This window comes from Alligator mississippiensis, chromosome 5 (assembly GCF_030867095.1).
Source record: "Alligator mississippiensis isolate rAllMis1 chromosome 5, rAllMis1, whole genome shotgun sequence".
Lineage (NCBI taxonomy): Eukaryota > Metazoa > Chordata > Crocodylia > Alligatoridae > Alligator > Alligator mississippiensis.
The window spans coordinates 42,606,083-42,633,473 of NC_081828.1; the positions used below are offsets into that span (position 1 = coordinate 42,606,083).

General features: G+C 43.2%; 1 protein-coding gene across 4 annotated transcripts in view; it reads right to left on the bottom strand.

Annotated features, from left to right (window-relative positions):
* TEDC1 (tubulin epsilon and delta complex 1) overlaps positions 1–27,391 on the bottom strand; it is a 155,415-nt gene that overhangs the window by 89,742 nt on the left and 38,282 nt on the right. For 2 of the 4 annotated variants that reach the window (XM_059728258.1, XM_014605154.3), the window contains exons 4-5: positions 19,430–19,600; positions 13,626–13,724 (exon numbers count right to left, since the gene is read on the bottom strand). In XM_059728258.1, coding sequence (XP_059584241.1) covers positions 13,626–13,724; positions 19,430–19,600 — 270 coding nt within the window. The remainder of the gene's footprint in view (positions 1–13,625; positions 13,725–19,429; positions 19,601–27,391) is intronic. The other 2 variants (XM_059728257.1, XM_059728256.1) reach the window with 2 other exon arrangements.

The following is a 27,391-nucleotide window of genomic DNA, read 5'->3' on the forward strand; positions in this document are numbered from 1 at the left end:
AGACTAGAAAAGCTGTACCTTGAAAGTCTGACAAAAAGTAAAAAGAGAGAGGCTTCTTTCTGCAGAGCCTACTAGCTTTCAAGAGGAGGAGCTGAACTGTTTTGGCTGCAGTCTGGTAATATAACAGTCCAAGGGTCCTGCTTTCTGCAAGTCCCCTGGTCAAACTGCTGAGTTCACAACTCTCATCAAGAGCTCACACAATCCAATGCCTAATGAAGCCAATGCTAAAGCTTCCAGTGACTTCAGGGCAAGCCAGGCTGGGATACCAGCCTTCATAAGGTCAATAAATAAATAAATAACCCCATAGCATATGATTCAAGAAATTAACCTACAAACTTTCGACAACAACAAAATCCACCACACTTGAGCCTCGCTGAAAGCGAATTAAATAAACCATCTGGCGTGATAAATCAAACCACTGGTGAACGTTCTATGTTTCAAAACAACTAAAAAATTATTTTTAAAGTGAAAAAAGCATGCTTTCCAAGCACTTACAAGATTTACATAATTCATCTGAAACCTCCCCAAAATTTCCCCTTGGTAGATGGCCACACCCAAGAAAAAAATTATTGCGCACTCTCTCACTTTTTTTTAAGGAATTTGAGACAAGTGGATAAATTGGTCAAAGATAGCCATAACTTAGAAAGTTATTTACAACAATTACAGACAAACAATATGTCCTGCTTTAAGTAGGGGGTTGGACTATACAATAGTTCCACAATGATTGTAGTGCTATAACAATGAAACTAGCAAAGGTAATAGAAGCAAGGCATTTTTGTGATATCTTTTACTGGATCTTCTCTTTTTCCCTATACACACAGACATACAGATTGTCCAATAAAAAATATTACCAAAAAAATCACCCCTCACATATTTCCAGGACCATCGTGGCTACAGTAGCACTCTAGTCCTACTAAAAATAACAGAGGCATGACTAGTAAGGGCCAGATCCTCAGTGGGAATTACTTGCCATAGCTCTGGAGGGGAAGTACTAATTTATACCAGTTGAAGTTTTGCCCTTGAAAGCAAAAAGGTCATATCAAAGTAAGTTCTTAATATAATGACTGGCACAGTATCCCAAACCAGATGGTGAGGTTACATTATAAGCATTCTTTTATGAACGAAGGCAAATACCCATCCTTATTTGGCGGGTTTGTCGGGGGCGGGATGGATGATTCATAAAATGGAAAAATGGATTGGAATCCAGAGAAGAGTATGCGTATGTGGCCAGGGTCTGCAGACGTGAGACAAGGAAAGCCAAGGCATCCATGAAAATCAAGTTGGCAACTAATATTAAAAATAACAAAATATCCTTATATAGGTACATAGGGAGGAAGAAAAAAATCAAGCTCCACTGTGGCACCCCTACTGAACATGGAGGGAAGCCCACAGTTGATCCCCATGAAAAGGCAGAGCTCCTTAATAATTACTTTGCATCAGTTTTCCTGAAACCAAGTGAGAACTGGTCACCCGACCAGGGGCACAGGGAATAAGGCAATGACAGCGGTCCTCATAAAATCAGTCCAGAACAAGTGAAGACACTCTTAAATCATTTGGATGTTTTCAAGTTGGCTGGTCCAGATGACCTTCACCCAAGAGTGCTGAAAGAGCTGGCCGAGCTCATAGCAGTGCCTCTGGCAGGGCTGTTCGAGGAGATGTGGAACTTAGGAGTTGTCTTTAACAACTGGAAAAAGGTGAACGTGGTTCCCACCTTTAAGAAGGGAAAGAGGGACGACCCTGCCAAACATAAATCGGTCAGTCTAACTTCAGTCTTGGGGAAGATCTTTGAAAAAATTGTTAAGGAGGCCATCAACCACCAGCTTGTATCTGGTGAGGTACTGAGAAGCAACCAGCATGGCGTTGTAAAGGGGAGGTCATGCCTAACAAACCTGGTGTCCTTTTATGATCACCTGAACATGGGACAGGAGGTGGACGTCATCTACCTAGATTTCAGCAAGGCATTTAATACTGTTTCCCATGAAATCCTCTCAGTTAAGTTGGAGAGTACAGGCAGTCCTTGGACTTACAACACAACCGTTTTGTGAAAACCATGCCTTAAGTCGAAATGTTGTAACTCAGAGCCAATTTTCTCATAAGAAACAATGTTATAAATGAGGGATTGGTTCCTGAATCAAGGCCCAATACCCTATTTCACTAAAAATACCCCAGAATTTTGTATTCAATCAATTATAGATGAGTAATATAGCTACATTAGTGTATTTATATTGTAAATAGCAATCAAATTGATTTGGAAGGACTTCTTTGAGGTGACTTTGCTGGACTTTTTGAAGGGCTCTTGGCTGAACTCTTCTCAGGAGTCTTGGCTGCAGGTTTCTCTGGAGTCTTGGCTGCTTTCTTAAAGAAAGTGTCCAAGGAAATTTGGAGAGATGTTCTCCAGGGAGATGAGCGATGCAGCGAACTTGTTCGCTGGCATGGCGTTGCATCGGATCAAGCATTGTAAAGTCGAAACTTACGTCATAAAGTTGAAAGTGTCAATTTATAAACATTTTAAGTGCGAAACACTGTAACTCAAAACGCTGTGAGTCGAGGACTGCCTGTACTGGCCTAGACCAGACTACAGCGAGGCAGGCCGGGAACTGAGTCAGCGGCTAATCCCAGTGAGTCGTAATTGATGGGGTGGCCTCATCCTGGAAGGCCGTCTGCAGTGGCATACCCCAGGGGTCAGTGCTCGGGCCTATGCTCTTTAACATCTTTATTAATGACCTGAACGAGGGAGTGAAAAGTGTAATGATTAAGTTTGCGGATGATACCAAACTGTGGGAACAAGTGGGCACATCAGAGGACAGGTCAAGGATTCAGGAAGACCTTGACAGGCTGGTTCTATGGGCTGAACAAAACCATATGAAGTTCAACAGGGATGAATGCCAGGTCCTTCATCTGGACAGGAAGAACCCTCACCATATCTATACAATGGGTGGTGGTGCACTGGCTGTCACTGCATCCGAAAGGGACCTAGGGGTGTCAATTCACCAGAGGATGAATATGAGCCACCAGTGTGACAAAGTCATCAACAGATCAAACAGAACTCTGGTGTGCATCAGCAGATGTGTTGCCAACAGATCCAGAGAGGTGCTCCTCCCCCTCTATTCAGCACTGGTGAGGCCACAGCTGGGGTAGTGTATCCAGTTCTAGGCACCGCACTTCAAGAAGTATGTGGACAAACTCAAAAGGGTACAGAGAAGGGTCACCCGCATGATTAAGAGCCTGGGGGACAGGCCCTATGAGGGGAGACTTCAGGATCTGACTTTGTTCAGCCTGAGCAAAAGAAGGCTGAGAGGTGACTTGATAGCCGCCTACAAATATGTCAAGGGAGAACACCAGGATCTAGGAGAACAACTTTTCAGAAAAGCGCCTCCCCGGGAAGATGCGGACCAATGGACACAAGCTAGTCCAGAAAAGGTTTCTTCTGGACATAAGGAAAAACTTATTTTTCCTACAGGTAACTAGAATCTGGAACACACTTCCAGCAGAGGTGGTGCAGTCGCCATCTCTGGCGATCTTTAAGAGGAGGCTAGACAAATACCTTGTTGAGCTCGTTTGATTTGATGATCTTACAGGTCCCTTCCGGTCCTTCTTCCTATGACTCCATGATTCCAAGTCACAAAACTGAATTTAATAGCTGATTTTGCTGAAATATCTTGAGTTTGGAGCATAGAATGAGCATGGAATTTCCCATTAGTATCCATTTCCCTTCAGAAAAATTTCTATTGGTTCAAATACTTCCAGTTAAATTGAAAGAACCTTTAAAAGGCTATCATCCACACCAACATCAAGGACATTTCACATGCAAGTAAGCCTGTGAGTCCTGTAACCCTATGACAGCAGACCACATCACAACAAACAATAGGAAACTCTATGGGCCAGATCATATCCTCATGGCAAGCCATTAAAAAGGTTATAGCAAGTGTTTGCAGTGATTAGAGGTGGGTAACAGGGCAGTGCAAAACGGCACCATTCCGTTTCGACTTGCATTTCGAGGTTTCAATGGAACAGCATTTCATTTCGAATTTTTGTTTCAATTCAAAACCACTGTTCCGTTTCATTTCATCGAAACAGTGACACTTTCAACATTTCACCCATGTATTATAATGGGGAAGCTCAAAACAGGTGCTCTCATCCGGCAGGCAGATCGGGGGCCCGCAACCCCAGGAGGGTTGTGGGGGCTGTGCCAGTCCTCCCAGGGTTGCGGGTCCCCGATCTGCCTGCCAGATGAGAGAGGGAAGCCGGGTGCTGCCGCCTGGGACTGGCAAACTGGGGAAGGGAACTGAGCCCAATCGCTCAGTTCCCCTCCCCAGCACTGCGATCCATTTGGCTGGGAAAGGAAACTGAGCCCGATTGCTCAGTTCCGCTCCCCAGTGCTACAATCAGGCTGGGGAAGGGCCCTGAGTGCTATGATCAGGCTAGGGAAGGGAACTGAGCCCAGCTGAACCGAGTTCCCCATCCCAGTGCTACAAGCGGGCTGGGGAAAGGAACTAAGCTCAGCTGGAATCAGTTCCCTTCCCCAGCCTGGTCGCAGCACTGGGGAGGAGAATTGAGAGATCGGGCTCAGTTCCCTTCCCCAACCCGATTGTAGAGCTGGGGAGGGGAACGCAGCTCAGCTGAGCTCAGTTCCCTTCCCCAGTCCGATGGATCGCACCACTGGGGAGGGGAACTGAGCAATCGGGTTCAGTTCCCTTCCCCCCCCCACCCCATCAATCGCAGCGCTGGGGAGGGGAACTGAGCCGAGGCTTATTTCCCTTCCCCTGTGCTGCGATCGGCTTCCCACAGCCCAGCCGTGGGAGGCGGGGAGAGCCAGGGCTGCACTCCTGGCTGAGACACGAGGCTGCGGAGCTGCTGGGAGCGCAGCCCTGGTTCTCCCGTCTCCCACCACCTGGCTGATGGCTGCTTCAAAACTCAAAAGGTTTCGAAACTTTCAAAATGCTCTGCTGGCCTTGTTCTGCTGGCCTCGTTTCAAGGCTGTTTCGAAGACCGTCATTTCGTTTTGATTTCACTGTTTCAAGCTTGAAATGAGTCGAAACAATGTCGAAATGAAACAACCAGCAAAATTTCACACAGCCCTAGTGGCTAAGTATTTGTTTGAATTGTGCCGCTGCTGTCACTTTTTTGGCAGTGTTAGCTTTGGGGTTTTTTTAACTTAGTTGCTGCTCACTATGTCCTTTGGCATCCAGGAATATAAGAAATTATGATTTTATCATTCCAGGAGTAATGCTGACTAATTAACTGCAAGTGGCTAATTATCAGGAGTTCGCAATTTTTTAACTTTTAGTGAGATATATATTTTCCATAGTAAAGAATGATTTTGACATTTATAAACTGAAGCAGAAAAAGTTGCAAAGTCTAATGCAAACTGTATGCACTCTGACTTGCTATTTAAGAATTGTACAATCATACAGATAAACAACTGACATACAAATGTTTCTAATAGTCTTGCTACAAAAATTCAGTGTTTAATATAAGTAATAGTATACAATTATAAGGAAGTAAAGTAATCTAATATTTTTGCTTTGCACTCTTACATGAATTCATCACCAAAATAGAATATAATTCTGCTAAATGGAATGGTTGATCATCTATGCTGCGTTGAACCAAGAAAAGCAAAAGTTTCCAATCCTTTGCAAGCATCATTTTACTGATGGTACACTGTGAGAAACAGGTCAGTACCTTTTGAGTTGACTAATTATCAGGAACTAATTCCATTGTGATTTAGTATATGTGTACATTTGGAAACAATAACTATACTTTAATAGCCACAGTGCTTTGTGTACAATCAAGAGGACTTGGGGCCAATTCAACCTACTGATTAATAAAACCATAGTGACAAGGTATCCCAATGACTAACCAAATTTCACAGGATTTCACTAAGATTACACTCAATAGAAACTAAAATAGCATGTGCAAGTAAAATGATTTTTCCTCAGTTATTCCATTGTATCCAAAGTAGCTAGTGATTTACATCCACTTCTGCAAATACTCTGGTATTCTGGTGATGGGTACAAAAATGTAGGCCTCTTCCTTCAGAGACTTTGCTTTAGCTATTGTGTTGTGATATATCCTATGTGTAGTACTCTCATACAACAGTAACAAGGGAAAAAGGATACCTAAAATTTGTGCATCAAAAACTGTGCTCAGCTAGTCTAATTTTCAACCTGTCTATGTGTGGTTAGAGTGCTCTGAAAAGTTGGACAAAGTTCCTTGGGTGAATCTGATATCTTTTATTAGACCAACCCAAATAGTTGGAAAATAATTATTAAGCAAACTTTGGGGTTCAAAAACCCTTTGTCAGGCTAAGGAAGTTTGGAGTCATTTTTTGCACCTAAGTGCATACACCTACAGACAGCCCTGAACCTGTGGTGACTTGAGTCTGAAAATGCAGCCTCAGATATCTCTCAAAGCAATCTTTAGATAGGGTTCAGCATCTTCTATTGCTAAAAAATGAAAAAAGCAAAACAGTTCCTAACACCTACACTTTGAAGGCATGCTTTCCAAATGGAAAAGAAACTCTTTAGAGCTTTGCATGAAATCAAACCACAGACAATCATTCACAGAGAAAGAATAAAACCTATAATCAGCCAATCTGTAACATCCATCTGGGGCAGCTGTTTTAAATGGAAGCTGTCAGGAGATTTAGGACCCACAATAGACTTATCTTAAAACTTGATTATTCATCCCTTTTAACTTCCCAATTTTGATGACAAATTGTAAAATCTCACCTGACTGAAGTAGGCCATACACACAGTGTACGAGCTTCTTGCTAGAACAAATGAGCACCCTGTAGGAAGTGATTTAAGAATTGAAGGATCCCTAAAAATCAAACCCTCAACAATTAGATTTTTAAAAATTGCAAATTCTAAAAGTTCGTCAAACACAGAAATGAATCCAACCTGTAAGTCATAAAATCATAGACAATTAGGGTTGGAAAGGACCTCAGGAGGTCATCTAGTCCTGGATTTCTCAACCTGTGCATCACAAGAATATATGAAAGGATCATGAACAAACTTTAAAAATGGATTCTCCTTTAAAGGAGAAAAACATGAGGAACTGTGGGCTTTCCCTTGCAGGCTGGCACAGTTCCAGCCTGCAAGGGGCTGCTTGGGGCCCCATGCGCGCCACCCTCCCCCCCCACACCCCACACACTTAACCCTTGCCCCAACCACTGGGGGGCTGGGGGCAGGGAACAGTGGGTCAGGAATGAGGAGCACCCGCAGGGACAGGGGGCTGTTTTCTACTTTAAACTATTTACGATGCTGGGACTGCCCATCAATATTTACAAATGGGTCCTGGTACAAAAAAGGTTGAGAACCACTGATCTAGTCCAACCCCCTGCTTAAAGAAGGACCATCCCCACCTATATGATCGCAGTCAAGGCTTTGTCTAGCCAGGTCTTAAAAATCTCTAGGGATAAAGATTCCACCACCTCTCTGGGTAGCCTGTTCCAATGCTTTACTACTCTCCTGGTGAGAAAGTTTTTCCTAGTATCTAATCCATAGGCAACACATAGGGGTGGGGGGTATGGGGGGCCACATGCCCCCCCTGAGATTGGCCACCAACAGCTTCTGTGGGCAGTCACCGCCGTCCCCCGCCCCGCCAACACAGCCTCTGGCATCTGCGGGCAGTCCCCGCTTGCCCCCCTGCCACCAGCAGCTGCAGATGGTCCCCACTGCTGGCAACTGCAAGCAGTCCCTGCTCAGTGCCACCGATGCCAGCATCTGCAGGCGGTCCCCGCTCAGTGCCTGCCACCCCCTACCCCGACACTGGCGTCTGTGGGCAGTTCCTGCTCACCACCAACACTGCCGCTTACCAATGGTGCCCCTCCCAGTCTTGGGACGCACCAGTCATTCATGATCTAACCTAAACTTCCTTTGCTGCAACTTGAGACTATTGCTCCTTGTTCTGTCATCTGCCACCACTGAGAACAGTCCAGCTTCATCATCTTTGGAACCATCTTTCAGGCTGTTGAAGGCTGCTATTAAATCCCCCCTCAGTCTTCTCTTCTCCAGAGTAGATAACCTCAGCAACCTCAGCCTCTCCTTATAAGTAATGTTCCCCAGCCCTCTAACCATTTCCTTAGCCCTCTGTTGGACTCTCTCCAATTTGTCCATATCATTTCTGTAGTGGGGGGCCCAAAGTCAGATGGGTTCAAGTATTTGCCACTAGGTTCTGGAAGCTAAACACTCGACATCAAAAGTAGCTTAAATGAACATGCTACAAGTATAAAATATAAAAATATTTTCAGAACAAAATGGAGAAACAAAATGAAAAACTAATGGCACATGAGTGTTAACACGTTTCTGTTAATATTCACATGGTGGTTCCTTGCATTACCTATTTGCTGTGTCTGATCTTGCACACAGTAGATTGATCTACTGGCATTTAAAGGTGACTGCTTAGCTTAATACTTCAACAATTTCAATGATTCTCTCAATTCTCTCTAGTGTTGCTAGCCTCCTACTCAGTACCTTGAGTTCTGCTTTCAACCTTTAATCTTTGCAAAGATGGAGCACAAGAAGATCGAGTTCTACACATAAAACAGCGTGAGAGAAAGAGAGAGAGAGAAAGGGGGAACAGTGAATGGTCTGCTTTGCCCTAAAGCTCATTGATCTGTGCATGGTCACACTTTTGATGACAAAGTTAATTCAATTACTCTGAAGGACGTATTTTGCTAGCAGAAAGTAAATCACAAGAGGCAGTGAAAATGTAATGCAGAACTAAGGCAAATGTGTTTTAGACATGTCTCAAGAATGGGCTTACACTAACCTTGTAGGTATAAACAATTTTCAGATCTGTTTCCAGATTACAACCACTGTCCTAATGGCTAGGAATGGACCCATGCTCTTTCAAAGCCAGGAAATGATGCTATTCAAAAGCAAGAGGGCAACTCATCTTGCCTCTGCCTCATGTTAAGTGACTCAGGGCCCCTGTAAACATTCAGATAAAAGCATGAGAGGATATGATGCACAATCTACACATGCATAGCAGGAGGCACTGCCCTGGTTGCGAGCCTCATCTGCAGGCCCTGTAGCTACAGCAGTGGGTGGTGCACCCCTGCAGCTGGGAGCCCCGTCACCTGATGGGGCTCCCAGCCATAGGGGAGCACCTGGCTACGTGGTCAATTAAAAGCATGATAAGAATAAGCCACAGAGTTATTACACAATTTTTGTGGAATAACTTTGTGGCTTATTCCTGATTTTGTCATGCCATTAATTGATTGGATATATGGCTGGGTCACAACTTAAGCTGTGATTAACTAGTTAATCATGCTTTAAATGTAACGTGCAGATGGGGTATCATTTCCCAAGTGACTGTGACCCACAGAGCTAAAAACCAAAATTCTAAATCATACCTGGGATGTGGCAAGACATCAACAACAATGGTCAGTTCAACCTGGAATGATTTGGAGGACTGTATTAAAATGGTCACTACTAATACAGTCTAAAATCCTACATGTTACAAAGACATCCAAGGCTCTCAGTATAGTGCCAAAATATGCTAAGAGCTTTATACACAATAAGGTATGTTCCCTGCCACAATGAACTTCCATGTTCAACAGATAATGTGTAGACAAGGAAAGTATATACCGCACTGCAGGTCTTCACCAGCAAGCAAAATTCTGGCTCAGCTTCTTTGGGAAAAAGGCTTGGCATCCATCACTATGGACCAAAAAGGCAGTCTTGCTCCCAGGCAACCTCATTCTCCCCAGTGAAGAGAAGCTGGATCAAGTGTTAGTATCTCTGCCGAGACAGCATTCAATGTGATGGGAGCGCACAGAATGCTTCTTAACCCTTTGAAAGTGCAGAGAAATGGCTTCCATGTTATCCCCAGTGAATTAATTCAACAATTTAAAAGCCAGAGAATGCTCATAGAAGTCAGAGCAGTCATGTGGTAAAAAAGCAATTTACTCACAGTATCCAGGAATTGTATGTGTAAATACCCTAGCAATTAGTGAGTTCACATTTCCAACCCTTAAAAACACCACTGCATTTCCATTAAGCACCTTTTAATCCCCAAAGTACAGGAATAGTTTAACCTGCTGCTGTAATGATACCATCTCAAGGATAAACACAGAAGTTAAAAGATTTCACCAATGCTACATAACCACTCACACAATTTATACTGTAGGGGAAGACTGTCTAAACGGAACATGACTAACCCACTAGGAATTGGGTTTAATCCCTAACTAGTGAGAAAAATCTCAACCTGGAATCAGTGTTACAATGAAACTTACTAGAAATTTCGGAAGACATAAAAATTAGAATGGCTGGTAAAAGCTATGTATAAAACTATCCTACAAAGTCTTCTATAGTCAAAAATCCTATAGAAGGCAACTTTAAATAAGTTAAAGTGATTGTGAAACTTCTCTAGAAAGGGGTTAGCTAAACTATTCCATTTAATAAACTGAAGTTTAACATCATAGCTATCTGTATTCAATCACATTTTCTCTGTCAGAATGAAATCTCTTGTTTTATTATAGGAAAGAACAAGTTCTCTCACAGGAAATCTTTGATGAAAATGAATTCTTCTCTTCTGTAAAACTAGCCCAATGTATTTTCTATAGCAGCTAATTTTTGACACTTTGATCCACTTCACATTTCTATCCTTTGAAGGATACCTAAAACAGGAAATAATTTATAACATCATTCACCAACAGGGTACATTACAATACGACAAATTGATATGCTGCTCTTTTTATTGATCCATGAAGCTGGTTATTATTCAGGGTAACGTTAATAGAAATGTCACATTACTTTGAGAGAAAAACCTATTTCACAATGTTTATACTAAAACCATTTGGTAATGAACATGGTAACTTATGCTGCTGCCACCTGTGCTGGTATTTAAAAGTCAGAGGCTTTGAAGATGCAGAACTGAAGAAATAATCTTTAAAACCAATTGCTAAATTTCCAAGGAGCCCCATTTTGAGCCATATTTATAATAAGCAGAGGGAAGCCAGTATCTGAAATGGTTTATGCCTGCCATTGCACATTAGTTTGTAATCACAGGAATGTTTCTAAGTATGAGGCAACTGCATTTTTTAAATTACATTGAGAACTTTGTTTTTGGGTAGTATGGCAGAGGGACATAAAATTCAGAAACTTTGCAAAAACAGGGCAAAGTTTAGGTTCTGTTGGAAGTACAAAGCATCATCCTTCACCAGAATCTCTTTTTATCTGTGCTGACTTGTTTTAAAAATGGGTATGCAACAGCATTTTTAGAGAACCCTCCTGACATTAAGAATGGGATATGTGTGCTCTTACAATGCAATTATACTTCTGAACTACTCACAGCAAAAGTACTAAGCCAAAAGAAGCTCAGACCCGTATTGATTACAAGCACCAGTCAACATTCAGTCAACCCTGAAACTTAGAGAAAAAAGATGGAAAAAACCTGTCACCAACTAGTCCTATATCCACTACTAAGGTTACATGGATATTTTCATATAAACCTTCCCCTGTCTATACCTTTTCCAGTATAAGAAGCTGATCTGAGTACTTTTATGCTCACCTACAGTACCTCACTATGCCTGTAATATAGAGAGAGGAGTTTTTAGCCTGTCCGACGCTGGAAGCCCAGTATTGAAAGTGGGAACTTGTGTGTGTGTTGCATTTCAAGATAAATGTTAGAAACCACTTTTTTTTTCTAACTGAGCGGAGACCAGTATTTAAATAAGACAGGGCTAACTGGACACCCGCAACTCAAATGTAGGGGTTAATGTAAGCCACCTGGGCTCCCAGCTGGCCACCATCCATCTGGCTCTGGCTGCTTGCAGGGAAAGGGTCTAGGCTTCCCCTCCTTCCCTCAGATTTCCCTTCCTGCTCCTGCATCAGGGGCAGCATAGAAACAGTGCAGGATGAGCTGAGGTGGGGGCACCCACACACAGTGCAGCAGTGGGGGGGGACTGCCCACATGCGTGGTGCAACATTCACCTATGAGTGCAATGGAGTGCATTGGAAGGTGGGGGGGAAGTGGAGGGGTAGCAGACAGGGAGCACCACTTTCAGACACCAAGAGGAGTTAAGCCAGGAGAAAGTTTGAAGACATTCAGTCTCCTGGAAGCAATTTACCCCTGTGTGCCCGCCTCTGTTCGATTAAGCGCTCCCGTGCAGCCTTAGCCCGGACTATGGATTGCGTCTGTCCTGGACTCGCGGGTGGACCCCACAGGCTACCCCTGCTGACGTCAGGGCGTCCCCTTAACTCGCCTGCCACAACTTGGAATGTTGCCTCAGTGGAGGGGTTCCCCTTTGGAGGAGCCTCCAGGGTAGTTGCGCCTCCTGGCAGGCACTCACGGCGCTCCGACCTCCCCTACACCCCGGCCACTCGCCAGTTTGGGTTGCCGATCTTCGGGCCCCTTTGGCATTCTCTGCTCTTCCCCAACCTCTGCTCATGGCTTGCCAGGTGCATGCCTGAGTCTTCGGGCCAGGTGTATGGTCCACAAGGTCCTCGGACCTGGTCCCTCCAAATAGACTCCCGACCGTCCTATATTAATCACCCTGTGACGTGACGTGCCTATCCCACCACCGTGACAACCAAGGCCCGTAAGCTACGGGGCCAGGAAGCCCAAGAGGGTGCCTCTGGCCTATGGGCCGCGTGGATTCCCCCGGGCCCGGATTCCACACCCCCGGCGGCTCACCCCATTAGGGTGTTGAGTCACCGCCTCCTCCTAAGGCTGCTGTGGACCTCGAAGGTCCACCGTCCAACCCCACTTCGGGTCTTCGGCCACCCTCCGGTGCGGCCCGATGAGGCCCCATTGGACACGCCCCTTTGTTACCTCTTCTCCGAGGCTTCCGTGCAGGCTCACTTCTAGATCTCAGCACCGGCTTGCCCCAACGCTGCTCTCTGTGCTCCTGCCTCCGGTTTCTCCGTAGGTGCTGCCACCGGTCCTGCTGCAGGTGCAGTTGCTAGACCCTCTGTCGGCGTCGCTCCCTGCTTCACTGCCACCTCTGCGGCTGACGTCGCTGCCAGCTTTCCAGATGGCTCTGCTGCCAGTGTTACTGCCGGCTTCCCTGCCAGCGCCACTGTCGGCATTACAGCCAGCTTCCCCGCCGGCGCTGCTGTCAGCGTTACAGCCGGCTTCCCTGCTGGCTCTGCTGCCGGCGTCGCTGCCGACTCTGCTGCCAGCATCACTGCCGACTCCCATCGAAGCCTCTCCTGGCTCCGCCCCTGGCTTTCCACACTGCCGGGCGCAGTGGCTGATCCCCTCCATGTGAGGGCTCTCCCCTCCAGCCTCCATTCGTCAGCCGCCCCGCCGCATCGTCAGAGCCGCTTCTTATCTCTGCCGGGCGGCGTCTCCCGCCCACGCTGCCCGGCCGCAGCTGAATATACACGCAGCTAATCACCCTCAACAGCGGTAACGCCGTGCGCATCTCCTCCGGCTCTTCGGGCTCTGCGAGAGGTAAGTGGGACTCTCTTTTGGCCTGGGGCCCTCCTGCAACCCCAGCTTCCCTGGGACACCCTGGTTGTTCCCTGGTTATTTTTCTCCCAGAGCAGCCATTTTTGCTGTGGGAGAAAAAGCTAGAAAGACTTCACACTTGTGTTTTCTACTGAGAGAATGGCAAGTCTCCTGGTGGAAACAAAACCTGTATATGGCCCTGGTCACTGCAGATGCATTACCTGTTTATAGTTATCAGGTTGTCTAATGAGATCCGTTTCTGTGACAGAAAAATGGCCAACAGTCTGGTCCATATGAGAGCCGTTAGTGTAAACATGGATCTGGAATAAACAAAATGAACACGCACAAATAAGTACAGCTGGACCAAAATTATAGTTAGATCATGACAGAAAAACAATGGTATTTGAAATCTGTTTGGTGGCCGTTATAAAAATAAACTGTTGGTCACAGTTCAATTCCCAACAGAAAAATGAATATATAACTGTCATTGACTACTAAATTGGCCCTTCTTATGACAGGCTCCAAAAAATCAAAACTAACACGTAAACAGCCTTCTTATTTATACAGTGGTCAGTCCTGCACACTATTGTTAGCAGAGTGACAAGCAGAAATTTGATCTGCTTCTGCCTGGTATAAATCAAAAGCTTTCACTTTCCTAGGTCCATTACCTCACACCATCACAGAATTCATGTTAAATATTTATAAGGCATTAAAAAATTATGACACATTTACATTCATACCTAAAGTGATACCCAGTGTATCGTTCCTGCTCTATTTCCCCGAATGCAAGAAACACTATTCAGCTATAGTAAATCTTTCTATTCCTGAAGTTTATTTTTGGTTAGTTCTTTAGTGATTTTGCCAGATACTTGTCCCAGCTGTGATGGTGATGTTATCATCAATTCTGGAGGAAAAACTTCCCAAGTTAGTCAAGGGAACAATAAAAAGCAATTCTTTCTATTCAATACCAATCCCTTTGTTATAGTAATAACTGAAGCTGTCAGACAAGAAACTAGTGCACATTTGTCATGAAATCTTTCATATTTCACTAATATTTCTTCTCAGATGACAGGAAAATATTTGTTACTTTTTGAACTTTGCTGTCATATTAACATTATCATGCATTCCAACACTGCAAAATCTTTTAAAGTCAATGGATAATGAATAATTATCACCTAGCACTGAACTTAACAAGATTCTGGAATTCCTCCCCTGAAATTCTTCTGGTGGCAATCAGCTAGTGCATACTTAGAACTGGAATGAATTTTTTCTCATGCACATTTTCCTCCCTCTAAACCATGCTGCTGCTTCAGCCCTTTACTATTCAACTCCAGACTTCCTCTACTCCAGGGTATTACAGCTCCTGAATCTTTCAGCATCCTGGAGCTAGGGCTCAAATATGAGCCCTTCTAAGTCCCAAACCACATTGCATGTTTCTTAGGGAAATACCAAAATCTGGGACTTCAAGGCACCTGATAGAGACAGGGTATTTTCTTGGACTAGACCTAAAATCAACACCACCTTAATTGCAAGTCTTTCCCCTGTCATAAAAGCTTTACCTTCAGGTAGTTTCCATTAGTTCTTTGAAAACCTCTGCAATGTCCATACAGGAGACACCTGCAGATGCTGCACTCATTTGCCAAAAAAAAAAAAAATTGCTGTCACTAATGGCAAAACAAACCATTTAAACCTTTCAGGGTGAGGATGCCTAAAAATGTAGAATGTAGAATGTCACTACCTGTTCAGTTTCATTCAATGGCCCCTTTATATATGATAAGGTGAACAGATGTTACCATTTTCTGTATCACTTGCTATTTTGTATATTTATTATGTCTCCTCTCAAAGAGAAGCAACCCTAAAAAATTCTCATTCTCTTCATAGTAAAGTTTAAAGTTTATTCCAATGCCACTAAGTACTCTTCTTGTCAACCTCTAATCTTATCCTGCCTGTAGAGTTTATAGACAAACAGTATCGTAGTGCCATGATTCCCATCATTCCAACATATTCCAGTAACGCCTATTATGTCATGGTCCTGTTCTCCAGCCAGGCATTCTAGATCACCTATGTCTTAACTTTGCAGTTCTGTGTACATATAAATACAGTTTTATTTCTTATGCCTATTTTTAAGCCCATAGCCTGATACCTCTTTAATTTTATCTTGATCTTGACCTGCCCCTGCATTAGGACAGTTGCAATTTCTGTCCTAAACTTTACTAGATACTAAGGTATCTGGCAATTTCTAAAGGAAAACCATCATGTTTTCCAGGAATTTGAGCAGATTCTGATACTTCTTTGCATATGCTTTCCTGGCACAAAGTATTTCAGTTTCAGAAACAAAGCTATGTATGTTTACAGTATATGGTTCAATCCCATTTTAACAACGTATATACTTCAAGCAATATGCTCAATATTTAGGAAAACACTAGAAGTAGTCAATCCCTAGAACCAGAATGATTTTTAAGAGCATGGGGTCTGTTTTAGAGAGCTGAAAACACTGAAACCTGTTAAAGTATTACCATCAGTTGGATAAATCTGTGAATCATGAGCAGTGCTAATTTTGCTCTTGATTCAAGATACATATGCTGGTAAGTTAGTAAACAGAGTGACTAAAAGCCATAATTATAATTTTGGGAAGAAAGCCCTCTGAAGATCTGTCAGTATAATCAGAAAACATAAAACTCATTAGCCTTTTGCACATGGTGTTTGTGGCTTTGTACTAGAAGAGCAAGAGCTCATATGCAAGTCATATTAGGTCAGCTAGATTTCCAAATGAAATAGTTCAGAAACCTCAATCCTCTGACACATAGCAGCTTAGTTTAAATTCTAAAAAAATATGCTAATGCAACAGTATGGCTAAGATTTCTGCATGCAAAGAAATCAAGAAATATATTCATAGTTTATACAGCAGCTACAGATTGTTCCCTTTGTGCACATGTAGCATTTTTTATCATATATGTTAATTACTAAGAATAAATATACATGTGTAATAGAGCCTCATTACAGACAAGTCAAAAATGTTACCTTTAAAATTCTCTGTCTTTACTACAATTAAAATATCAACCAGAATGTTGCACAATATTATTGCCACTCTTAATTCACACTGTTGGGGGTTGATAGTGGCACATATATAAAATCATAGATGGTTATATTCTAAATAGCTCAAAGCTTACTCGGATGCAGAAACATCCTTAATGGGATCCCTGTCCAAACATCACAGTAGAGAATTTGGTCTACCATCTTCAAAAATGCATACTTCTAATAATAGAGGGTTTAGGTGTGGATCTGGCTAATTAACCTGTGCAATCCATTTCGCTTTCCCCAGTTAAATCTGACCCGTTATAATGAAAAAAGAAAAACTGTTCTGACTTGCACATCAATGAAATAACTGTCTTCCTAAAATCAGGATGCAGAATCTCTGTTGTGAACAGTGCTACACATACCAAAAAAAAAATCCCAACCTAGCTTTCAGATCCAAATTTTAAGCAGTTTAAAAAAATCTTCTAAAATAAACTACTTCAATCTGGAACATGTGGCTAAAGAATCAACATGAAGTTGTATACAATCACGGATGGTTATTTTACTAATAGAGAGTCACCTTAAACTTTAATTTTGTCATTTCTGCTTGCTACACCCATAATAGTTTTACAATCGTTGGTTTTATAGCTAATGTAGTAGTAAAGCACACTGGCAGTATCATAACCAATGAGGTTAATCTGAGGCACAATTATTGCTAATTGAAAATCTTCTTTAAAGTCTCCACAGGAAAATCCCAAATTTATTCCCAAATTTAATTACTGTAGGTTTTCACTGATCACACCACCAAACCTGAGCTTGCCTTGTCAGCATGTTTGTTTAATCAATGTTTTTGTTTAATCAATTTCTAATCTGTACCTTAAAAACTTCTTGTTCATATTCAAGGCCCCAGACTCAAATTGTTTTTGTATCCTCTATTGAGCTCTTTCATTGCCAATGACAGGATGAATCAGTGTTCTGATGGTAGATTATGAACACTTTTTTCTTCTAACCAGTTCAAATCTAGGAGAACCTCAAATCCAGTATTTGAGGGGAAGAAGAGGTAACAGTTTCATAACAATTCCATACCAACTGAAAACCACTACAAGTAGTGACATTCTTGGTGATTTTAGTAGAAAAGTATGGACTTGAATCAACTACAACAGGAACATTAAACTCACCCAACCCTGCCAGCTAGATGAGGGACTGGGCCCACAGACCAGCCCCACATGCTGGACCCAGCACAGGCACCAGGGCCAGTCCAGCAAGAGTGCCACACATATCACACGCCCCAGACCAGCCCCATGTGCTACGTATAGCGCACACCCTGGACCAGCCCTGCATGCAGTGTGCATACCAGCTCCACCCTGTCCACAGCATGTGGCAGCCCAGCTCTACATGCAAGGCCAGGGCCAGCACATGCTGCATGCAGTGTGTAGGACCACTCTGAGACCCACAGGGAGTACCATGGGCCAGATTATAGGGGTCTGCAGGCTGGATTTGGCCCATGGGCCCTATCTTTGACACCCCTGACTTATAAGAATGAATCACCATATACCCTTCCAGGTCAAGTTTAGAGGACATTTCTTGTGGAAGGTGTGTAGCAGTGCTGTACCTGATCTGTTGTTATATGAAGGGCTTCAGTCTCTAGGATTGGAAATTAGCTATCTTGATCCAGCAATAAATTAATTACAAGACAAAAATGTAGCCACAGTAGAGTCTTGAGACTGCAGCAATAGATCTAACAATTCAAACCAATAAGGCATTCTCACTCAAAACTTTCTCATTTGACACAACTTTCTGTTATAAGCTACCCTTTGGGCTTCAAATTCTCAGGCTTAGTTTTAGCTTCAAGGAGACTTAACTCCATGAAGGCTAAAAGTGATTCCATTTCAGTTACTGGATCATGTAAAATAAGTCTTTCATCAGTAAAGACATTTCTTCCCCCTTCCCCTCCTTGGTCATCGACGTTATCAGCTGGCAATTGGGACTCTGGGACTTTCCTTCCACTTTTGACAGACAGTGATACTCCTAGACAGGCATTTGCACATTTCCCCAAAAAACAGAGGCTTGAATGGAAAATGACCTGCAACTTTAAGTGTGCACAGGCTACTGCACTGCCATGATCTGAAATGGTAGTAGTTTTGTGAGTTTAGTTCAGATCATCACTGCTATCTTAACAACAAGGACTGCGCTGAATTTGGCAATCACTGCAACTTTGTACATGATAGTTGCGCCAATGTTTGTAAACAGCAATGTAGCAGATGGTTGGGTTTTTCTGCCATATTTCTGAATATCTGAAAGTAACCTATCCTCTTGTCCTGTCCAAACAGCTACCATTTAAAGGAATATGAAGAACCAGCTCAGATATATGCTGACACAGGGCTGTCCAATATAGGCAAGGCCACATACCACACAGGCGACACACCATAGGGGTGGGTCTGTGAGATCCTGTCCCCTTCTCCATCTGGTACTTGGGCCATTAAAGTGGCACACAGCCCCCCACTTGGTGGCACAAAGACCTGTTATTTGGGCTATACAGGCAACGCACAGATCCCGAAGTTCCCCTCCCAAGCCCAATTGCATGGGCTGAGCAAACTGTGCTGGTGGCACACAGCCCTCCCACCCCCTGTCACGCAGGCTATACCAGCAGCATGCAGACCCCTCACCACATGGCAGGAGAGGCAGGTGCTGGGGCCCATGCATCACACATTAGCTGGTCACAGGCCACACAGCTCATGGGTCACCAGTTGAACTGCCCTGTTCAGATCTATGTTGAGTGAGCCCCCCAGGGGTGATAAATAGGCAAACCTGGATCCTATTAAAAATTGTAACATTCTGGGCATGGATTTTGTTTAAGTGAGTGAAAACAAGTATGTTTGTTTTTTAACAAGTCTCCATTTACTTCCCTAATGTGAAAAACCTGGGATAAGCATTATTCATACACCTGAGATTTACTGGTGGAGCCTCAAAAACATAACACAGTTCAACTGTAAGTTAAAAGAATTTTTACCTTATACAAGAGTTTGCATTGCTCCTGATAATCAACATGCAAACTCCGCCACTGGAACCGCAACCTGCCATTTAACCACTGTAGGTATCTGATATCCACTTCATTTTTCAGGCCATGCTCTGGTGCTAATTCAGTCATGCCCTTCCAGCTCTTCAAGAGATTATCTCCACACTAAAAGCAGAAGATAGAAACAGAATGGTTTGAATTATCTTCCACATTTTTGAGTCACTACGCAGTAAATACCATGCAGAATGAACAGGATAAGGACCAGCCAGGTGAAACAAATAGAGGAAAAAAGAGAAGCATAAATGCTAGAAAGGATGTAGAGAAATACAGATCTTTCTGCACATATACTGAAAATGCCCTATGTTAACAGTGCTTTGGAGGCAAATACATAGAAATTACAAGATAAGTCAGGCTACTCAGAAAACCTTTAGCGTTTCTATCAGGTTATAGTCTCATGGGTGAAGCTAAATCCTAATTGTAATGGCATTTCCTTCCTTCTGAATCCTGAATAACCAACTGGTGGTTTTAAGGGAAATCAGACTTTTCCAAGTTTCTTTTTTTCCACCTAAATCAATGGTTATGCTCATTGATTTTTAGAATATTAGGAATGGATCAGATACAATATCTAAAGATACTACATTGCATACAGATCAACAGAGAAATGTTGTCAAGGTAAGTTTAGAACCTTCCTCCAGTCAACCAAAAAACATGACCAGACAAAAAGGAATTATATGCATGAGTCCTATCTGAAGGGCTCACATGACCCTCTCTCATTGTCTCTAAGGGAGAAGCTTTAGCACAATAATCAAAAAAATGATATTTAACTGCATACAAGGAAACATCCAATTCCATGGGATACCACAATGCAGCTAAAGGAGTAAAACTCTCTGGAAGAATCTGATTTTCACTATCTTTATTGGTAGCTTGGGCTACAGGAAAAATAGAAAAAACAATCAATCTGGAAACCGCACTGCACAGGGCCCTCCCTAGACCAGCTTGAGCTGGCACTCAATCCTGTATGCAGGGGGGAGGGAAGGGCCTGTGGGCCCGATTCAGTTAGTGGGACTGGACCTGTGGACTGGTCCTACACCAAACATCTGGCCCCTGGGGCCAGAGAGATTTGACACCCCTGCTATAAGGCTGTAAATGACAAGAATCACAGTAACTTCAACTCTGAATGAACCAAGATGACAGTCACAACAATTTTGCCACATTTATATAGCTACAGGAGATTGCAGATGTAATAGCTGCATTGTAACAGCTTATCCCAGCATCATTCCATACTTGTATAACTGTCATAGATTCATAGATGTTAGGGTTGGAAGGGACCTCAATAGATCATCGAGTCCGACCCCCTGCATAGGCAGGAAAGAGTGCTGGGTCTAGATGACCCCAACTAGATGCTTATCTAACCTCCTCTTGAAGACCCCCAGGGTAGGGGAGAGCACCACCTCCCTTGGGAGCCCGTTCCAGACCTTGGCCACTCGAACTGTGAAGAAGTTCTTCCTAATGTCCAATCTAAATCTGCTCTCTGCTGCCTCTCCACACTACCGAAGGAGGAGATCACACAAGCCACAGAGCCTAAAAAGCAACCAGGTGTCCTATACTACAACAAACCTGCATAGTATCTATAAATACAAAAATGTTGGTCTGATTGTCTAGCAAAGCACTAGGACTGTGAGTCTTTAACTTGTTCTGTGGCAGAACCTAAGCACATATGAATTAGCCACTGTTTTAGTTTGTTAATTTGTTTTACTAGTAGCACCGAGTTCAGTTCTCTATAAATTTTTCTCAGACAATATTGCCTTTGTGTTAGAAGGGAAAAGCAGTCACCTTGCCTGGATCCCACTTGCCCAGAAATTCATGGCAGTCATCTCTTTTCTAAATAACTATTGGCAGACTCACCTAAACAGAGCTGCAGCATTGGTCCAGGGCACCCTTGTGGCTCAGCTGGTTTTGCCAGTATTAATAGAGGCTGCTGAGCTATGAATCAGTGAAGGTTAGTGTTCTCCAAACATGACAATGCAAACAACTGGATACTAATAATTATCTTGAGGAAGGAAGCCACAGCTGTTTTAAAATAAATGAAGGAGTTACACCCCCAAAGATATTGTGTGACATACAAGACTCTACTTTCCCTATCACACCAGACATCTTATACTAGATTCTGCCTTTTCTGTCTTTTACAGCAAAAGTCTTAACAAAGTCCCCTGGATTAGAGGTTTCAGAACTACACACATGCTGCTCCCATGGGGATTTACCTAGAACAGAATGGTATTATTGTAAATTCAATCGCCTTGCAAGAGCAGTGACAAACACCATGTGGAGCTAATTTTATTGTAGCAATTTTTTTTATTAATATTAAAACAAGAAAGTCCTGCATTTTTAACAGAATGTTTCAATTACTTATTTCATACAAACTGCACAAAATACTTATGTCTGCAATGAAATACTTGGTCTCTCATAAAGTAAACAAGGAAAGGGGGCCTTGAATATTGTATTGTGACCTCAATTTCAGTCCTCTGTCTCTACAATCTAGACCTATTTACAGCTTTTCCCAGCTCCAGCCTATGCTTTGAATATTTCCATGCATTTATCTAATCTATTCAGCAATATAGGTATATACTCAATCTCACTTCTGCATGGTGTTAGCAACACAGAAAGCATAGCAAAGACAACTACGCAGAACTCCAAATATCCTCCTCTTAGCTGAATGCTTGAAAGCAGTAACAGTAGAGCTCTCTTTACAGTCATACGCAGCCAGAAGACTTAAGCGTCTAAATTCAATCCAATTCCACCCTGGTCAAGCCCTTGAAAAACAGTTAATACAAACGCTAGATGGGTCATCCCCTTGCTTTACTGCTTTTTGTGAGTGAGTCTTTAAGGTTAAGATGATTAAGATGATGGCCTGTTACAAAGATAGCTGCATTCATGGTTTTACACTTTACAGAGACTTGAACAGGGTGGAATAGGATCATACTTAGTTGCAAAAAGGTAGAACAGGATTGGGCTCCAACCTTCTGAAATCCAGCCATTCACGTAGCATGTGAAAATGCATATAAATTAATATTTTAAATGGGAAAAAATGTTTTTTTCTTTAGTCACCCCTGCTCAAAAATTTATTTTGCTTTAAATTATCCTCAGTGCCCTCAAACAGTCAATACCTAATGCTTTTAAGAAATACAGAAAATTTCAGTGTAAAAAATGAATTGCCTGGAGGGACAAGATTGTGCATAAAAATAAGTGGTTAACACAAAATGCTATTGCCATCCTATCAGTGTCATTACCAAGAGCACAACATTGAATGCTCCTCTCTGTTTTTTTCATTTTCAATGTATTTTACAAACATTATTGAATAATTGCTAAGAATGACAACCTTAACGATAAATTTGCTGCCATAGCCTCATAAACCTAACATTTTTGTCTGCTTTGCCTTTAAATTACAACAATGTATTTTAAAATACAATATTAATAACTTAACAAATAAAACAGTTAGTGCTGACAGCTGGCTGCGTGGATTCTACTTTCCCCTAGAGCTCCAGTGGGAGCTCTGTTTCATCAGTGGCATTCTTCAGAATTACAAGCTCCACTGGCTAGGCTAGGATACATTTTCGGATCCTAAAATATAATTTTAAAAACAAGTCAAAGTTTGTATTGGATATGAACACAACCATATTTAAGATTGCTTGGGAGCTGCAAGCATTAACAGTTATACTTGCTGACCTTCCAAGCAAATAGAAAGCATTAGCTTAAACTGAGAAGCTGCTAATGCTTGCAAGCTCTACTGCAGGGGTGTCCAACCTTTTTGAATGTGGGGCCGGATCACAAACTTTTTATCACCCAGTGGCCAACGACCCAAACTGAACAGCCGCACTCTGGTGGGGGGTGGGGGGAGAGAAATTACTTGAGTGTCTTCTAACTTGTCACATTCTCAGATGCAATTTCTAGGCAGGGAAGAGTGTCCCAAGAGTTCCCCCACCCCAACCTTGTATAATTGAGATCCTCCACCCCCAACCCACCCCAGTAAAAATGGCAGTGGGTGGGGACAGGAAATCCATAAGAGGTAGTCAGGTGGAAAGCAGCAAGAAAACCACCTATGGAGGTTGCTGGGAGTCTCCGGAGCTGGCAGGGGTACCAGCTGCAGCCCCAGCCCCAGCTCTGGTGCTGGGAGAGTGGTGGTGGCACAGGCCACACCGCTGGAGCAGATATGGGGGGCAGTGCCCACCCTGCAATCCACATGCTGCCCAGGGTCTGAGGGGCTTATGGAGAGTTTCCCCCCTTCGCTCAGTATGAGCTCTGTGTGCTGTGCCCCTCCAGCCCGGGGGCCAGAGGAGAACACCAGGGGGGCACCAGGATGCCTGGGTTCTGCAGCCCTGACTCAGGCAGGATGTGGGGCTGCGGGTTTGCAGAGGTTGTTTTACCCACTCTTCAGTGTGCACAGGCCCCTGGGTGGGACTTTTGGGGGTCTCTGGGATGACCCCCCTGCTGCAGCTATGTGGGGTCTCATGGGGGTTTCCCTTTCCTCCAGTGCAAGGCTTCCCTTGCAGGCTCCGCAGAGCAGAGCTGGCATCGCTGCCTGTAAGGCAGTCGTGGGGTGGGGAGATTGGTTCCCTGGTTCCCACATTTGTATCCTCTTTTCCCATCCTGGTGGTATGTTTTGAATAAATAAAAAAATAAAACCTATAGAGACAAAGATGCTTATTTTTATTTTCACAGACTCAATATTTCACGGACGTAACATAGACATTGGATTTATGTCACATTACAACCTGCCTGACATCTGATTCATCACCAGGCACCTGCCTGACCCCACCTCTTACATTCTTCTTTTTCCCCAACCTTTCGTCCCCTCCTCCCTATTTGTTCTGCCTTTTATCTTCCTGATTTCCTCCTTTTCCTTTTTGTTTGAGAGCCTCTCTCACCCTGTACTATTATCACTGTCCTGTTTCCCTTAGGCCTTTTTCCCCCTGCTTTCCTCCCCCTCTCTTCCCTGTTTTACTTTTGTTTTTTCTAATTTCGACCTATTTTCTTTTCCATGACTTCCTGTCACTCTTTCTGTGTGCCTCTTTGCTCTTTTCCTGTCTCCTACTTATTCATTTTTCACTGCCGGCTTCTTTCCACCCTTGCAGTCTATCACTGTTGTCTCTCCTCGGGGCAGGACCTGGTTCACTGATGAGCCCGGCCCCATGGGGGTAAGCAGCTCCCCTCCCCTCGCTGCTGGCTGGGGGCCGTGGGCCAGCCCCGCTCGCACCGCCTCACAGGCTCTGCACTCTGAGGCGGCGGCACTGCCGGCGGCTCCGTGCTCCGCGGTGGCAGCGCCACTGCTGCAGCTCCACGCTCCACAGCGGTGGTGGCTCTGCACTCCGCGGCGGCAGCACCACTGCCGCCTCGGGCCAGATAAAATGGCTTGGCGGGCCACATGGCAGCCCGCAGGCCATATGTTGGACAAGTCTGCTCTACTGGCACGCTGCTCACAGAACGAGGCAGCTTGGCATATACTGTCCTGACTCCGTCAATGACAAGAGACACCAACTCAGGCTCTGAGATCCACATTTTTTATATATATCTATATATATCAGAGTGCAAAGTACAGAATGACCCAATAGAGAATATAAGGACTCTAGTGAAAACCAGGAAACACCTCCAAATTTTATCTTGTTCTATATCATGCACCTATATCCCAGTTTCTGAATGTTATGAAAGTAGAGAGAAAGATTTCAAGAAACCTGGAGCAGGTATTGGGCCCTTTGCTGCTCTGAGAGATGGAACAGTTTTACTAAGGAAGATCTAACCACTCATTTTCAGTTAGCGAGTTTAAATTAGCTTTATCCTGACCAAGATGAAACCTCTGATGGGCAAAGTCCCAGCTGCTTGCATTGGAGCATGATGACATTGTCTTGCCAATGGTTCCTACCCCATCAGCATTCAGTTCCAAAAAACACTAGAATGCTGATATTCCTGAAGCGCCTTAGTTTCATGGGACCAGCAGGGAAATGCAGATGTGATTTTCACTGAAGTAATAAAGTGGGTGATTGGCCATTATTTTCCTTAAGCCCTATTCATCTTTTTTTTTTCTTCCCCTTCTGAGTTCAACAAGATACCATCTATCTCTTTCTGACAAGAAAATCTTGGTACTTGACCTGCTTTGCAGGGGAAGCATTATTATTTGAATTACTTACAGCTCCAAAGTTCAAACCAAAATCAAGGACCCACTGAGTCAAACATTGTACAGAAACACAGGAAGGAACACGCCTCACCTCGCCAAGCTTACTGTCTCCCTAGGGAAGACAAAGAGTGGAAAAAAAGAAGAATGATTATCCCATTATACAACTAGGTTATTTAAAAAAAAACAGAGCGATTGAGTGACCTGCTCAGTCACAAAGAAAGTCTGTGGCAGAGTCAGAAACTAAATCCAGATTTCATGAGTCATAGATCAATGCCTGAACTACAAGTGCCCCCTTAAGTTTTTAAATACAGGATATCTTTAACTCCTACTACGTACAGGTGATGAACACTTCTGCTGCTAATAACCTCTACTTTCCTATAGACTAGCTTTGGATAACAGCAGGTAACCCAAATGACTGATTTACAGACCTCCACCCTTAAACAACTTTTTAAAAGGAGGACCATGGCTCTATGATCCATGGTAACATACAGAAGAGTACAGTAAAAGATCCTCTGAGGCAGGAAAGAGTAAAGCATGATATAACCATTTTTCCAGTAAGATGTTTTGACTGAAGTTGGTAGCATAGATCAAGAATGGGCCTGCCATGTAGTTGATGAGAGAACCCTATAGGCCTATGGATTCAACCAGAGACCATAGTCAAAGCAAAGTAGAATGGGCAAATGCAACCTTAGCTAATATGATCTCACAAAGAACTTATCAACACAGGAAAGTTTTACTAGTCAAAGTTTTACCCACTTTGTGGATACTTATTGAGCTTTTTGTTGTGTTTTGGTTTTTTTGTCTAGCTTAAGCCTCTTCCCAAGTGATAAACTAAATGAAAAAAAAGGGGGGGCACTCTTATATTTGGATAAGAATGCACAAACAAAAGGGTTGTACAAGTATAACTATATCACCTTAAATTCACATCTTATTTTATATCAAAAAATCTTTCCCATACCAATAAGGCAGTATTTTTGTGGATCACTCACTGCTACCAAACTAAGGATTGGAAAGACTGTTTCTCTTTTGAGGCCTAAGCCATTTTCAGTGCTTTTTTAGTATGCAATTGCCTATGTTCTGCAGAAAATCAAAGAGCAGCGTTACTGAGCAGGATTAGAACAGGCAACAAAGACTTCAATTATATAAATTGTTCATCGCAGAATAAATGTACATTTCATGGACATGGATAAATGCGATTTCAGACAGACAGTTATGTAAAAAGGGGGTGACTGATATTTATTCCAGTCTGCCTGCTAAGAGACAGGTGTCCTGGCCCTGAGGAACAGGGCTCTTGAGATAGCCCTGCCCTACTATCTACATCTTTTGCCGGTGGGCATCGTCCATATTCTTCACAATGGAAATTACTATGAAACAGAATTCCCCACAGATTCAGGGAGAACTTGAGGGAAATTAAAACTCTGCCTTATAATACACTGTCTGCAGCAGTGCTCAGAAGCTCTGTAGCACAGTCACATTTTCCTGTAGTTTTCTTTACTTTTCCAATTCACAGATACTAAATCTTTATGTTTCCTCAGGTTTTACGTCAATAAACCCATGGTGCTGGTAAAATTACATACTCTGCTATTCTACCCTATATGTGCAATGAGAAAAGGGAAGAACTATGCTTTCTGCATTGCTGTAAAAACAAGCCTAATATAAGCTGGTTCACCTTAGAGATGCTCTTTTGTGACTGTGAGCTGCCATCTGTTGGTCAGTTAAAGAACCCAAGGACGGCTGGCTGATACTTAGACTTTTGCAACTAATTTCACATGATAAAGGTACAGAATCCA